This window comes from Sceloporus undulatus, chromosome 7 (assembly GCF_019175285.1).
Source record: "Sceloporus undulatus isolate JIND9_A2432 ecotype Alabama chromosome 7, SceUnd_v1.1, whole genome shotgun sequence".
In the NCBI taxonomy this organism is placed as follows: domain Eukaryota; kingdom Metazoa; phylum Chordata; class Lepidosauria; order Squamata; family Phrynosomatidae; genus Sceloporus; species Sceloporus undulatus.
Window position 1 is genome coordinate 1841302 of NC_056528.1, and position 15581 is coordinate 1856882.

The 15581-nt window shown below is 47.1% G+C and overlaps 1 protein-coding gene across 1 annotated transcript in view; it reads left to right on the forward strand.

Moving 5' to 3' along the window:
* The window catches only part of DISP3 (dispatched RND transporter family member 3), a 34745-nt gene extending 19410 nt beyond the window's left edge, over nucleotides 1-15335 (forward strand). The window contains exons 4-21 of the mRNA XM_042477972.1: nucleotides 293-429; nucleotides 865-999; nucleotides 2463-2623; nucleotides 2808-2947; nucleotides 3695-3837; nucleotides 5131-5292; nucleotides 5891-6052; nucleotides 6408-6536; nucleotides 6966-7102; nucleotides 8053-8234; nucleotides 8703-8833; nucleotides 9872-10047; nucleotides 10632-10758; nucleotides 11406-11551; nucleotides 11780-11939; nucleotides 12277-12390; nucleotides 13006-13172; nucleotides 13710-15335. Of these exons, the coding sequence (XP_042333906.1) occupies nucleotides 293-429; nucleotides 865-999; nucleotides 2463-2623; nucleotides 2808-2947; nucleotides 3695-3837; nucleotides 5131-5292; nucleotides 5891-6052; nucleotides 6408-6536; nucleotides 6966-7102; nucleotides 8053-8234; nucleotides 8703-8833; nucleotides 9872-10047; nucleotides 10632-10758; nucleotides 11406-11551; nucleotides 11780-11939; nucleotides 12277-12390; nucleotides 13006-13172; nucleotides 13710-14072 (2872 nt within the window). The 3' untranslated portion in view covers nucleotides 14073-15335. The remainder of the gene's footprint in view (nucleotides 1-292; nucleotides 430-864; nucleotides 1000-2462; nucleotides 2624-2807; nucleotides 2948-3694; nucleotides 3838-5130; nucleotides 5293-5890; nucleotides 6053-6407; nucleotides 6537-6965; nucleotides 7103-8052; nucleotides 8235-8702; nucleotides 8834-9871; nucleotides 10048-10631; nucleotides 10759-11405; nucleotides 11552-11779; nucleotides 11940-12276; nucleotides 12391-13005; nucleotides 13173-13709) is intronic.
* The last annotated feature ends 246 nt before the right edge of the window (nucleotides 15336-15581 follow it).

The window sequence follows — 15581 nt, forward strand, 5'->3', positions numbered from 1 at the left end:
AATGAATATGAGCAGACATTACTTCTACTGTGTAGATCAGTGATTCCCAAACTCTGGTCCTCCAAGTGTTTTGGACTTCAGCTCTAGGAGCCTCAACCATGTTGGCCAATAGTCAGGGTTTCTGGTGGCTGAAGTCCAAAACCCCCTGGAAGGCCAGAGTTTGGGAATCACTGGTTTAGATGCACCCTATGCTTCTGAAAACTCTGTTGTAATCTTGCGTCCCAAACTGGGGGGTGTAAATAAATATAACCATTATTGCCATCCTAACTTTTCATCCCACGTTCCCTGCTAGCAAAGTCCAAGTGCTTTACGGCGGGACGGATTTGTTTGACTACGAAGTCCGGAAGACCTTCAACAACGACATGTTGCTGGCTTTCATTAGCAGCAGCTGCATCGCGGTGCTGGTCTACATCCTTGCTTCTTGCTCAGGTGAGTTGATGTTAATACTACTACTACTAATAATAATAATAATATAATACAACCATATTGGGCTTAACCTCCTCTTCTTTAAAGCTGCAGGTAGTTCCAAGGGTGCGGCGTTTGCTAGGGGGTTGGTTCCTTTTGACGCATGCCCATGGCTTATTGACATTTCGTAGCGTCTGCATCCATTTGCAAAGACGCCAACTGCGTGGAAGCAGAGGCATGCGCTTAAATGCTCTAAAAATATAGCACCAAGTCCTATCCTGAATTAGACCTCTCAGGCATTTGGTATAACGTTTTTAAGTCAAAAAATGGTCCAATTCTTTTCCTCCCCGGTGTTGAGAAACCCTTTCAAGAATAGTCCTGGGCCAATGAAAAGTTTGGGACTTCTGCACAATAGAGTAATTTTCTTGGCCACACTTTCTCTCCCTCTTTTTCCTCCAGTGTTCCTGTCTTTCTTTGGGATCGCTAGCATCGGCCTCAGCTGCCTTGTGGCCCTCTTCTTGTACCACGTGGTGTTCGGGATCCAATACCTAGGGATCCTGAATGGAGTAGCGGCTTTTGTCATTGTCGGGATTGGTAAGTTGCTTTAACTTATCCAGTTTTCCATATCACCCTAGGCTTGTATGTTCAGAAATAAGTCTCACTGAGTCCAGTGGGGCTTATTCCTTGGGTGGAAAATGCCAGTATTGCCACTGTAGTATAGTGGTTTGAGCATTGAATTAGTATGACTCCAGAGACCAGGCTTCAAATTCCCTCTACTTTGGAGTAGAATATATACTCAACCTCATGTATAAGTCTTGGAACAAAGTTTTGGGGCCAAAATGATGGATTTTGCTATGGCCCATGGATAAATCAAGGGTAAAATTTAAGCGCATATAGCAAAGGAGCTAAAGGACGAGGCGACACAAAACAACATTGAAGAACTTACAAAATTCTAGCAGACCTAACTCATTGGGCTTACTATTAAGACAGGATTTCCGCACCGCGATACGTTGCGATATATCAGAACCTGCGATCGACAAGCAAGAACTTTTTTGACTTTAATTGCCCCGTGCTTTTTAATTACTTCTGCCAGCATTAGAAACGTCGCTGGTATTACTCCGTAACTCATTACATGCCTTTCATTAAGTGCTTTTACGGCTCTCTGTAATTGTTTTCTGGTAATTTCGTTGCAGATGAATTTTTTACTGAGAGCCGTGCTGGGTTATATATCAGAGGAGGGGAGAATGTGTATAAACTACCTTTAGTTAATTAAGTTATAATGCCGCCATCTCTCACAAAGCTGTCCTCGCAGGATATACCTTCTTCTCATGTCAGTTTTTCAAAAATCTCCTGGGGAGAGATGCAGGACTCTGCGGTAGATCAAGGGAAGAAGGGTCTGACCTGGAATAAAGCCGCTTTGATAGAGTCAGAGAATCCTAGAGTTGGAAGAAACCCCAAGGAACATGCAGTCCAATCCCCTTCTGCCATGGATCAAAGCACCCTTGATAGATGGCCTTATAGCCTCTGTTTGAAAACCTACAAAGAAGGATAGATTCATAGAGTTGGAAGAGACCCCAGAAGCCATCCAGTTCAACCCCCTGCCATGCGGGAAGACACAACCAAAGCATTCCTGATCGATGGCCATCCAGACTCTGTTTGAAAACCTCCAAAGAAGGAGACTCCATCACTCTCCAAGTGAGAATCTTCTACTGTTGAGCATCTCTTACCTTCAGGAGGTTCTTCCTAATGTGAAGTCAAAGGCTTTCATGGCCAGCATCGATAGTGGCCAGCATCCAAAGGAGAGTGACTAAAATGGTGAAGGGTCTGGAAACCATGGAGCCCTATGAGGAACGACTTAGGAAGCTGGGGATGTTTAGCCTGGAGAAGAGAAGGTTAAGAGGTGATATGATAGCCCTGTTTAAGTATTTGAAGGAATGTCATATTGAGGAAACTTGTTTTCTGCTGCTCCAGAGACTAGGACCTGCTTAACCTTCTCTTCCAGTGCACTTAAATCTTATATGTTTCCCAATGGTGTCCCCTTTTCTGTGCCATTTCAGGTGTGGATGACGTCTTTGTCTTCATCAACACCTACCGGCAGGCCACCCACTTGAAAGATCTGAACCTTCGGATGATCCACACCATCCAAACCGCTGGGAAAGCCACCTTCTTTACTTCCTTGACCACCGCTGCAGCTTACGCGGCCAACATTTTCTCACAAGTGAGCCTTTTCCCTTTTGCCAGTGTCGAAACACACTCAGGCCCCTGAGTTAAGATGCTCAAATAGTTGGCATTTTAGTTCAGACTAAACACGGAAGCAGATTTGCTACCCTGCTGATGTTGGAGTGGCCAGCCTCCATCGCATGATGGCTTTCCCAAAATCCTCTTTCCTATTTTATCCACAGATACCAGCTGTCCACGACTTTGGACTCTTCATGTCGCTGATTGTTTCTTGTTGTTGGGTTGCCGTCCTTTTCACAATGCCTGCGGCTCTTGGGATCTGGTCTCTCTACCTTTCCCCTATGGAGAACGCTTGCCAGGCTAGGTGAGGCCTATGCAGTTGACTTCATATATATAGTCTTCTTTCCACATTTGCAGCTTTGATGTTTATGGATTTTATTATTTGCGTCTTTGATTAAAATATTACCTCTAGAAATCTCTAGTCCTCCAGCATAACTCTGCTGGAAGTTGGCCATAGAGCCACACTGGAGGACCTAGAGATTCCTAGAGAAAACACTTCTTTAGGCATTTGTAAGTCCTCCAGTGTGATTCTATGGTCAACCTCTAGATATTGACCATAAAGTTGTGCTGGAGTACCTAGTGATTCCTAGTGAAAACACTTCTCTAGGCATTTGTAAGTCCTCCAGTGTGGTTCTGTGGTCAACCTCTAGATGTTGACCGTAAAGTTGCATTCAAGGACATAGAAATTTGTAGGTGCATGAAAGAGGCTTCTCTGATTCAACAGCTTCATTCTATTTGGGAACGATTGGATTTAACCCCGCAGCTAAACAGGTGGCTATAGTCACTTACATTGAGCTAACTAGATTTCACTTGGAGTCAGTGAAGAACCAGAAGCGTTTTGAAGTTCTAGTCGTAAATAAGAATTTGCGGCACACTTGCCTTCCCCCCCCCCCCCCATCCAATGAAATAACCAAGCACCAGTTTTGCAGGAAAAGTCCTGTCGTCCGTGCTAAAATGTTGGTTTTGTGCAAAAATTGGGGGGGGGAGGATTGCACGGCTATCTTGGTGCTTGGAGAGACTCACTTGGCATCTGTTCCTCTTCTTGCCACAGCTGCAGTCAGAAATGCACCAAGAAGGATACCTTGCATGTCTCCGATGGTCTGTTGATCTCGACGGAGGCAGCCGGTGAAAACAGAGGGACCCTGCCTTATCTGGATGATGACATCCCCTTATTGAATGTGGAAGAGGAACCAGGTTGGTTGGAGACTCTCATCTTTCCTATTTGTCCAGAGGACTTTGTTTCTCACTTACCTTTGGAAACGTTACTTTTTGGTCTACAATTCCCAGAATAGCCAACTACTTTTTGGGGGACCACCTTGCAAATCCCCCTTTTCCTCCTGCAGCATGCGCCTCCTTTTAACGCTGGGAGGTCAATGGCTCTCAACAGCCTGAGGTGCATGAAACGTCCACCACAAGCATCTCGCCTCGTTGATATGCCTTCCCTGCCGCGCATGGTAATTTATGGAAATGGATTCTTTCGCTGCTTGCCTAGAATAATAGGAGACAGGATGACAATTTCCTCCGGGACCCCCGTGGGTCAACAGGGCAAGGGAGGTAGCACCATTCGCACGCGGGAGCGCATGTCTGCAATGCTAATGAAGTCAAGGGGGAGAGTTTTTTAATGTCAGAATGGTAAAATGAGGGTCAAGGGTCTCTTTATGGTTTAAGAAGTGGCCAGTGAAGATGATCCCTTGGTCCCCTTCAGCGCATGGGGGGGGGCATGAGATACGGAAAATGAGGGACCCACAGCTTATCATCTTCCTATCATGGCCATTTTAAAGTTTTTATTCACAAGTGGAACCTCACTGTTTTAGACATAGGAGTTTCTCACACTGGGTCTAGTTTTCGGCATTAAAGAAAGATTAAAGCGCATAGATAGTATTTACAGATTCCATAGTATTGAGCTACAGCAGTTAAAGTGGTGTCGAACTGCATTATTTCTGCCATGTGGATGCCGCCATAGTCACTGGAACCATGGCCTGCTGCGACATTTTCTTGTTGTTGACGTTGTTGTGTAAAACAGTCCCGTCCTACTTTTATCGCGGATCGAGAAATCCAAAGCTAAACGTCACACACGGTTGTTGCAAGGCCATTTGAATTCCCTGCCCCTTATAATAAGAGGAACCGATTGACAGCCATTGTGTGTGTTGCACAACAAGGCAATGGGTTTTAATTCCCGCACCAGCCTTTTGAAAACTTGGCCTCATTCTTTTCCTTTTCCTTTTTAAAGGCAAGGTCAGGAAGGGAATTGCTAGGCTGGGGGAAAGCTGTTGAAAATAAGGAGGCAGCAATCCTTGTGTGCTGGATAATCGTTCCAAATGATTCCCATTCATCCGCTAAGTGAACCGATGCCTGGAGATACAGCGATAGATGTGGCCGCTCGGTCTATTTGTCCGTAGAAGGACTCCCTTTGTTCTGCTGCCTATTCACTTAGCTTTTGTGAGAGAGAGCCCTTCAGCTCAGCACGCTTCTCTCTTTTCTTGCCAGTGGCTTTGGAAATGGGGGACGTCCCCTTGGTCTCCGTGTTGCCAGACAACCTCCAGATCCACGCAAAGGACGGCAGCCATGGACACTTGATCGGTCACCTCCAAGACCTCCTGCAGGGCTGGGTGCTCTGGTCAGCCGTGAAGAGCAAGTGGGTGATTGTCGGTAAGCCTTTGGCATTTACGTCTTTGCCACACCAAGGCTGCATAGGCCATGATCCCGAGAGTGGTGCATACATGCATAGACACAGCTCCTTTTTTTGGAGGGAATAATGGGAATCATTCTCAAGACCTTTGTCTCTCTCTCTCTATCCAAAACTTTCATCCCAGCAGCTGAGATGGGCCACCATTGCTTCTGGTTTTTTAATGGGGCTTGTTGAGGCTCTGTGGGGAAAGGAAAGAACAGTGCACTCCATCTAGGAGCATACCTCCTTTCTTTCTTCTCCAAGCCTAGACCAGAAGCTTCAAGCTCTGCAAGGGACCTACAATGGGGCTGGTCTAGGCTCCAAGCAGAAGGGAAAGATGGATGCACTGCATCTGGGAGTGCATCCTCATTTATTTCTCCCTCCAAGCCTAGACCTGCCTCTATGAGTTGCCTCCCCTTCCTACCGGTTGGGATCCAAACTTGCATATCCAATTTCTTCCTTCCTTATCATGCCTGCAGATTTAGAAGCGAGGGAAGACCCTTCTTAGCATGGCCTCTGTATTGTCCCGTACCTGGTCTCATAACCTGGTCTCACTCCTTGCCCCCTTTCTTGTTCCAGGGCTGTTTCTGTCGGTTCTCATCCTCTCCATCTTCTTCGCCAGCCGCCTCCACCCGGCCAGCCGTGCCCCGCTTCTCTTCAGGCCCGACACCAACATCCAAGTGTTGCTGGACCTCAAGTACAACCTGAGCGCGGAGGGCATCTCTTGCATTACCTGCTCAGGTGAGTTAGCCCAAACCCAATAGCGGGGGCAGTGTAGGAAAGTGCCAGTTCTATGGAGCAATGCAGGATCAGACTGAGCTGGCCTGTTTATATGTGAATAATTTTTGCCGCCGCTTTCATAAAATGACTTCAAGGTGGCTTTGTAAAGAGTTGATGCACTCTAAGATAACCAATACCAGTCTGTTGTCTTAAGGAGTTTACAAAAACACCAAATCATATGTCCCCTGAATGGTTTTTTGACCGAAGATGTGTTGTCCTCCTGGTACATATTCTTCTTTGTAAGCAAGAACACATCAGCCTTGTACTTCTCTTGATCCTGGATACCCTTTTGTCCCTGACTAACCTTGTGCGACAGGCTTGTTTCAGGAAAAACCCCGCAATCTGCAGAATAACATCCGCACCTCTTTAGAGAAGAGGAAACGGGGGTCTGGAATGGCGTGGGGCAGTCGAGGGAGCACTGTTGGGGATGGAGGAGCCATTCAAGGTGAATTCATGAGCACGCTCTCGTTGTATATTTGTATATTTGCTATATACCCCTCTACTTTGGCCCCCAAGGTATATGCAATCGAAACTTTATTCTACTTAGCGCTCCATAAGATAGGAATGCTCCCAGATTACAAGGTTTAGCTGGGATCCCAATTTACAAAGATTGGGCTTGGATGAAGTTAGATGTCCCCCCACATGATTTGGGGAGTACACCAGCCACAAAGTTCTGGTTAGACCCCAATTTGGCGATACAGATTGTTTTGGGTTGAATGAATTCATAGACCTCCCCCCAGATTAAATTCCAGTCCAAGTTCATGATGGGAAGGTCTGGTTGACCATGGAAAGGCCTACCTTGGAAAGTGGTGGACTCTACTTCAGTGGAGGGTCCTCATCCTTCCCATTTGTCTGACGGTGTCCTGTTCTCCAGACCCCCAGGGAACGGTCTACATCTTCAAGTCTAAAGGCAGAAGCAGGCCAGTGGTCTACAGGTTCTCTCTCAACGCCAGCGTCCCAGCACCATGGCAGATAGTCTCCGCCGGAGATGGAGAAGTCCCTTCCTTCCAGGTGAGTTCCCAGAGTGGTTCCCAATCCTCGTCAGAGGATTTTAAAAAGGCCACGCATAATGTCCCCGTTGTTGTAATTCTTAAATTGGTGTGGGATGGAAGAGATAGTCAGTTCTTTTGCAGGACCCCCCTGTTGTTCTTGTTGTTGTTGCTTCCAGAGTCAAGTGCTATTGGGAGGAGAAAGGTCTAGCATAGGTTTGCCACCTTTGGTTGCATCCGCACTGCCAAATACACCCCACCATAGTTCAATGCTATGGACTTCTGATGGTTATGGTTTTGAGAAATACTGTATTTAGCCTTCAGAGAGCTCTGGTACCAGAACAGATTACAAATCCCAGATCCTGAACAGACTTGGGGGGGGGGGGGGGAAGAAATGAGGAACAAAGACCAAGACTGAGAATCAATGGACTTTCTCAATCTGTCCCCCTCTCCAATGTTTTTGACTAGAATCCTCCTCATCCATAGTGGATAGTGGCTGGGGATGATGGGGCTTTGCAGTCCAATAGACCTGAGGCTGAAAGGGGATGGGTTAGAAAGAGTTTTCAAGTCTCATGAGACTCTTCTGAAGTTTTTTGTGGGTTTTTTGGGCTTTGTGGCCATGTTCTGGAAGACTTTATTCCTGACGTTTTGCCAGCATCTGTGGCTGGCATCTTCAGAGAATGCATGCTCTGAAGATGCCAGCCACAGATGCTGGAGAAACATCAGGAATAAACTCTTCCACATAGCCACATAGCCCCAAAAAACCACAAAGAACTATGGATGCCAGCCATGAAAGCTTTCATCTTCTGGGCAATTTCAGCATCACATCCTGATGGGTTTGCGCATCTTTTTCTCTTCCGGCTGCTGTTTTGAGCAGGTTTGGCAATGCTAACGTCTCTATTTATGCCCCGTTTTCCCTGGCGCTGGACAACATGTAGTGAAGTGATCTGTTTTCATTAATCCATTGCTTAGGTGTATAGAGTTCCTTACGGTAACTTCACCAAGAGGCTGACCGCTTGTATGTCCACAGTAGGGCATCTCCAGCAGATGGGCCCCAAGAAGTGGATGATGACCACCTTGTCCTGCGATGCCAAGAGAGGATGGAAATTCGACTTCAGCTTCTACGTGGCTCCAAAGGAGCAGCAACGCACGCGGTGAGGAAGCAGGGTCAGATACGCGCTCAGACGGGGGTACACTCCTTGAAAATAGTACTCGCAATGATAGATAGATAGATAGATAGATAGATAGATAGATAGATAGATAGATAGATATTGAAAACCTCCATTTTATATATAGAAAGCAAGTAGTTAGCCCTTTTGGCTGGGTCTGCAAGTTTTAGAGGCAATATCTATGCTTCTTCACATGTTTTTCCTGCAACATTTAGAGGGGATATCTCTGCTAGTCCACATTTCTCTTGCAAGATTTGGAGGGGATATCTAGGCTTGTCCACATTTTTTCGCATTGAGAAACCTTGGCAAAAAGAATCCTGGACAGAAGGCAATCTTGACCATCCTGGACTTATTCCGCACAAAAGGCACACGTGACTGTTTTGTATGGAAAACGGCATTGTCTGCATAGGGAACAAAGCTTTCTGCATCATTCATTTCTCTTTCTCTCTCCAGGAAGCTGTATTTTGCCCAGTCGCACAAGCCTCCTTACCATGGCAGGGTTTGCATGGCTCCTCCTGGTTGTCTCCTCAGCTCCAGTCCGGATGGTCCCAACAAAGGCTTCTTGTATGTGCCGAGCGAGAGACGTGAGTCCTAGATGACTTTTCTGTTGTTGTTGTTGTTGTTGCTGTTGTTTTGTGCCTTCAAGTCGATTCTGACTTATGGCAAACCCATCATGGGGTTTCTTAGCAAGATTTGTTCAGAGGAGGTTTGCCATTGCCTTCCCCAAAAGCAAAGGGGTCGCTTCTCCAAAAGTAAGAGTGTCAGTCATTCAAAAACAGCATTGCTAGTCTTCCAAAAGCGACAAAGCAGTTTATCACAAGGGACAAATCCCGTTCAGAATCTAAATTTAAACTGAAAACCCCGACAGAAGGTTGAGGAAACCTGGGATGCTTATATCCGTGTGATAAAGTCCAAAGTCAGTCCTCCCGAAGCAACAAATCAGTCCCCAAAAAGCAAAGGTATCAGTCCTCCCAAAGCAATGGAAAAACTACAAGAGTTGGACCCCCAAAAGCCACAGCATGCCCCTGGCTTCTTCCTCGGGGCTCATATTTACCAACTTTCTGCTCAGACAACAAGACGCCTCTTTTCTCCTTTGCTGGCTGCCTTCCCAATTGCAGAAAATGTTTATTTTCTCCAGTCTCCAGCTCTGGCCCTGATCAGGTTGAGCGCACTTAATCGGTTGTCAGCCATCAGGAGCCATTCAACAAGCCCCCTTCTAATGCATTTTCTGCGGAGGCGCTTTCATCCATAGGTAGTATACGCGCAGCCTTGAGTCGAGTGGAGTTGAATAACTCTCCCCCCGGAGTTCAGGTCATATCGACCCAGAAGAGAAAACCATGCTATTACCTAAATGAAAATCCTTTATTATTTTAAATCCAGACGGAGCTTTGTTATTGTCTTGATCCCATTCCTTCCTAATGCAGCAAGGCAGTAACCCAAAAGCTAAAGGAAGACTGGCATGCCTCAGTTAACAAAGCCTCTGACAAAGAAGTTCCTTTTTAGAACGACGTTAAAAACAAAAACCAAGCCCCTTTCCCCCTCATCCTCTGTCTAGCCAAAAGCATTTTAGCAGCGTCAGTAAGAGAAACAGCAGCCGCTCTTCCTTTTCTTCTCTTCCGCAGCCAACCCCAAAGCCAAGTTGTCGATCACATCTGGATTCAACCCTTGTGGAAATACCAGCTGTGGAAAGCCAGCCGTGCGGCCGCTGGTTGACACAGGAGCCATGGTGTTTGTGGTGTTTGGCGTTCTCGGGGTGAATCGCACCCGGCGCACGGACAATCACGTGATCGGAGACATGGTACACATGCCTTTTTGTGTGGATCACGGAGGGATGAGAGCTAAGGACGGAAAGCACCGGCTTGGGCTAAATTAGCAGAGATGTAAACTGGCACATGCTGATATCCCAAATGTGCTCATCCTAAAGGCTGGATGGATGAGATAGTGGAGGGGGTTAATGCTTCTTTTAGGTGGTCCGAGAAGAGATTAAGCGCTCACCTTTCACCAGGGCATGGTTCCTTTTTTGATAAGAGTAAAGGAAAATTTTGCTTTGACCCATGCATAAGTCGACCCAGGTTTTTTGAATCAATTTTTTGATTACAGTTTCTAGACTTACGCATATATACAGTACATGGTGCTCTGAGGCCTGTGGAATAGCCCAGTGGATCTCAGTGGAGGATGTACTCATTTTGCGACTGGCTACGGCAACATAGCCAGACGCCTCTCCAATTTCCCACTGCTTTCACCTGGAACAGCCATTGCAGGAGCTGTAACGTTTCTATCGTAGGCGCAGAGGTCAGCGAATGGCCGGCTGTAGCATATTTCTTTGTGCGATGCCATTGTCTCATACGTGTCTCTCCTCCCGTGTGTGTCTCCTTGTGAAAGGGCAGCGTCATTTACGATGACGGCTTTGACCTCTTCAAAGAGATTGGCAGCTTGTGCCGGATCTGCAAGGCCATCGCCAGCAACGCCGAGCTGGTCAAGCCGGGAGGAGCTCAATGCTTGCCGTCAGGTTCGTTCAACCATCTTCTCGCAACCCGCTGTTACATGTTAAGGGGTGACGTCAGTGATCTTGGCATGCAGGCATTTAAAAATGAATTTATGCAGGCTGAGAGCCGTGCTGTGCTAAGTGGAAGTCACTGGTTCTCCATAGGGCCTCATTCCCACTGCCTTTTAAAATCGGTTTCAAACAGTTCAAATGACCCTGATTCCCACTTAAACCGAATCGCTGAAGCGATTCCGAGAAGGGAGCCATGCACTGGACCCATTTAACCCACGTCTTGTTTGATAAATCCATTCCGCGCAAGTGTGAACCAGATGCGGATTGGCATCGACTTAAATTTGCCCTCCGGCCAAAGCTGGAGCGGGTCCATTTTGAATCAATTGATGCATGAATGTGAACCACAAGTGGGTTATTTTAGAGGGGGAAAATGCGATCGGGGCAAATGTAGTGGGAACCACGCTCCGCTGTCGAATCGATCCATCGATTTGGGTCCCACACTGATTTATCTATAAGTGGGAATAAGGCCAGTATTTCTGCTAAGGAAAGAGTATTTTGGGGAGCGGGTGTCCCCCTGGCCTTGTCCCCCTAAATCCAGCTCCCCTAAACACTCTCAGGCCTTCTGGGTTGTATGAAAAAGATGCTTTCCCTCTTTCCAGGTTATAGTATCTCTTCCGTCCTTCAGATGCTCCATCCAGAGTGTAAGAACCTGCCGGAGCCGAACCTCCTCCCAGGGCAGCTCTCCCACGGAGCCGTGGGGCTGAAGGACGGCAAGGTCCAGTGGATCTCCATGGCTTTTGAGTCGGTGAGGACTCCTTATCCAGGTCCACTAAACTGCCTTGATCTTGCAGTGTGTCTCCCAGGGGTTGCCCATACATGCATTCATGACATGTTTGGGTGTCATGAAAAAGGTAGCAAATTTGTCGGTGTTTTACTGCTGGGTTTTTAAAGCCGGAGATGGAGAAAGGGGCTTGACCATTTCACAGGTCCTTCTTTTTGTTTTCTGATCCTCCCTCGCTGTCTCCTGCTTCAGACCACCTACAAGGGGAAGTCGTCCTTCCAGACCTACTCCGACTATCTCAAATGGGAAACCTTCCTCCAAGAACAGCTCCGGCAGTTTCCCAAAGGGTCGGCGTTGCGGCGGGGCTTCCAGACCTGTGAACACTGGAAACAGATCTTCATGGAGATCATTGGTGAGTGGGTTGGGTTCCTCTGAGCCTTCATCCTGCGATGGGCATACCAAGGGAGGAAGGGGAAACTATTAGGACTCCGACAAAATGTGGCATCATGCAGTGCTTCTATGCCCATGTGCCGCTCCTTGTTGCTGGCCACTTTCAAAGGATGGGAGTTTGCAATTGTGTTAAGGCAGAGAGAGTGTGACTTGCCCAACGTCACACTATGGGTTTCCACGGCTGACCAAGGATCTCAACCCTGGTCTCCAAGTCCTCTCCAAACACATTTCAGCCATAAAAATGATTGTATAAAATAAACAAATGAATAAATCTAAAACTCTCTTTTGTATTATTCCAGGTGTCCAGAGTGCCCTCTATGGCCTCATCCTGTCCCTTGTCATCTGCGTGGCTGCTGTGGCCCTCTTCACCACTCATGTCCTTCTGCTGGTTCCTGTGCTACTCACCATCCTAGGTACAACAAACATTTGTTGTTGTTGTTGTTGCATGCATTCAAGGCATTTTTGACTTTTGGGAACCCTAAGGGGTACCTATCATGGGGTTTTCTTGGCAAGATTTGCTCAGAGGAGGGTTGCCATGGTCTTCCCTTGAGAGAGTGTGACTTGCCCAAAGGTCACCCAGTGGGTTTTGTGGCTACGCTGGGAATCGAATCCTGGTCTCCAGAGTTGAACTTCGGGAGTTGTGCGTGTTTAGTTTGGAGAGGAGAAGACTGACAGATGCCACAACAGCCATCTGTAAATATCTGGAGGCTCTATAGAAGAGGGAGTGAGCTTCTTTTCTGCTGCTCTAAAGATTAGAGACTTGAGGGGAGAAAGGTGTGAAATAAATTAAGCAAATAGAATGAGATTCAAATAGCAGGAAAAGAGAGTCCACTTAAACATTAGGAAGAACATAGTTTTTTGTGGGTTTTTTGGGCTGTGCGGCCATGTTCTAGAAGAATGCATTCTCTGAAGATGCCAGCCACAGATGCTGTTCCTGTATTCTAGAGATTTGGACTAGATGACCCTTGAGGGTCCTTCCAGTGCCATGATCCAACTATTCCCTCTCTCTTTCTTTCTTCCTTCCCTAGGAGTTGTCTGTCTGGTGGTGACCATCATGTACTGGTCTGGCTGGGAGATGGGAGCCGTGGAGGCCATTTCCCTCTCCATCCTTGTTGGCTCCTCTGTGGACTACTGCGTCCATCTTGTAGAAGGCTTCCTTCTGGCCGGAGAGAGCCTGCCTCTTCACCTGGCGGAGGTGAGACTACAGGTCTTTCCCAACATTTCGTTATTAGTTTTCTAAGATATTAAGTTTCTACAACCTCTTCTATTGTTTCCTTGCTTCTTAAATCCTCTCTTACGGTATTCCACCCTGAGATCTGGAACACCAATAAAACCAACACAAGCCTTAAGATAGACAACCATCACAAGGGGCTAGTTTCCTCCATCAATGGACACATCTCTTTTTTGGTTACCATTTTCGGCCAATTTACAGCTGAAATAAAGGCTTGGGGATATACTGGAAGACTTGAAGGGTCACAAAATGGGGTTTATGTGCCACAAATGGCTTGTGCATATCACTTTCCATACCCTTGGTGAGCATGGACTAATGGCCTGGCTCCATATTGGACCATTTTTGATATTCCTAGGTTCTATACAACTCTCAGTGGTAGGGTTGCAAACACAGACCTGTGGCAGGGAGCATGGATCATGAACCCCCTATATATCCAATACCTTCATCCTCCCACCCTATAGGACCCTGTATATCCAGTACCTTCTTCTTCCCACCCTCCAGGACCCCAGTTCCAGCAGGCAATGGAGGACAATCGAAGCCGTCCGGCACGTTGGTGTGGCCATTGTGTCCAGCGCAGTCACCACTGTCATAGCCACTGTCCCTCTCTTCTTCTGCATCATCGCCCCCTTTGCCAAGTTTGGCAAGATCGTGGCCCTTAACACGGGGGTCTCCATCCTTTATACCCTGACTGTGAGCACCGCCCTCCTCAGCATCATGGGACCCCCTTTCTTCACACGGAGCCGGACTTCCTTCCTCAAAGCTCTCGCTGGGCTGCTGGTCGCCATGATGGTGGGCCTCTGCGTCTGCTTGGTGTTGTTGAGAAGCGGATTCAAGATCCCCCTCCCCAATGGGACAATCCTATAGTTCCATGGAGCCCAAGGAACCCGCCCCAATTGTTTCTCCCCCTTTCCTTTCCCCCATTTTATCCCCAGCCAACTGGAGTACTGTAGGAATGCTGGATCTGTTAGACCAATTTATAGCGGTGGGTGGTTGCCTCCATGTTAGTTGGGCAGTGAATCCAGTCCTGGATTTTGATAGCTTTACTCCCCAGACTACTCCTTGCTCCATCCTCAACATGACATCCCTTTGAATATTTAAACATGGTTGTCATGCCCCTTCTTAACCTTCTCTTCTCCAGGTTAAACCTACCCAGGTGTCTAAGCCGCTCCTCATAGGAGTTGGTGGTTTCCAGATCTTCAACCATTTTGGTCGGACACCTCTGGACAACGCTCCAGCTGGTCAGCATCCATCTTGAACTGTGATGACCAGAACTGGACACAATATTCCAGGGGAGGTCTGACCAAAGGAGAATAGGTTGGCACTGTTACTTCTCTTGAGCTTTCCTATCCAGTCCTGGGAGATATGGAAAGGTGAAGGGAACAATCTTTCTCCCCAAAGACAGGAGATGTGGGGAGAAGCAGAGGATAGAGGAGTAAGATGTCCTTTCCAGCAGCAGCTGATGGGTCCCATGCCAACGATGCAGTGAATCCATTTTGTTTTAGCTCAGTCTTGAAAGGAGTTACTCCAGGTGTTGAACCTAAACCCAACCCCTTGGAGTTGGCGAGTTCCTTCCGTACTTCAGTTGGCTCCTTTAATTTCTGCATCCACTTTTTAGAAGGACTTTTCTATTTCTTTCGGTAAGTCCAGAAGGAAATCAGTTCTTGTGGTTTATCCTTTCCCCTTCTATCTCTTCTCTTCTCTCCCTTGCCTCTCAATTTCCAGATGCACTTTACTTCCTACCTCCCTCGTTTTTCTGCTTGGACACTTAAGGAATCAATTGTGTTAATATATATTACTTTTCCCCAGGATGGATGGAGTGTAAGGATCTATACACACTGTGGCTACTATATAGGAGGATTGGCCATTGGGGAGGGGGAAAGAAAATGCACAAAAGATGTGCAGAAGTTACTTTCTTCTTGTACCCTTCTCAGGTTTGGTTTGGTTTTTCCATATGCCAGCTTTCTTGGTCCATAGCTATTGTTTATTGGATTGACAGGCCGATAGGGGAGGGAAGAAAGCGATGTCGAAAAAGAAGTGACTGGTCTAGGCTGCGAAGGGAAGGGAAATGGTCTCCCAAAGGGAGTTTGTTGTTGTGTGCCTTCAAGTCCTTTCTGACTTATGGTGACTCTAAGGTGAATCGATCATGAGGCTTTCTTGGCAAGATTTGTTCAGAGGAGGTTGGCCATCACCTTCCGTTGAGGCTGAGAGAGTGTGACATGCCCAAAGTCACCTAGGTTTCATGGCTGAGTTGGGAATTGAACCTTGGTCTCCAGAGTTGTAGTCCGACACACAAACCACTGTGCCATGCTGGCTCATATATATGTGCCCATAAATCACTAACAGGATTCCAGGCCTTGATTCAAACCCTAGAAC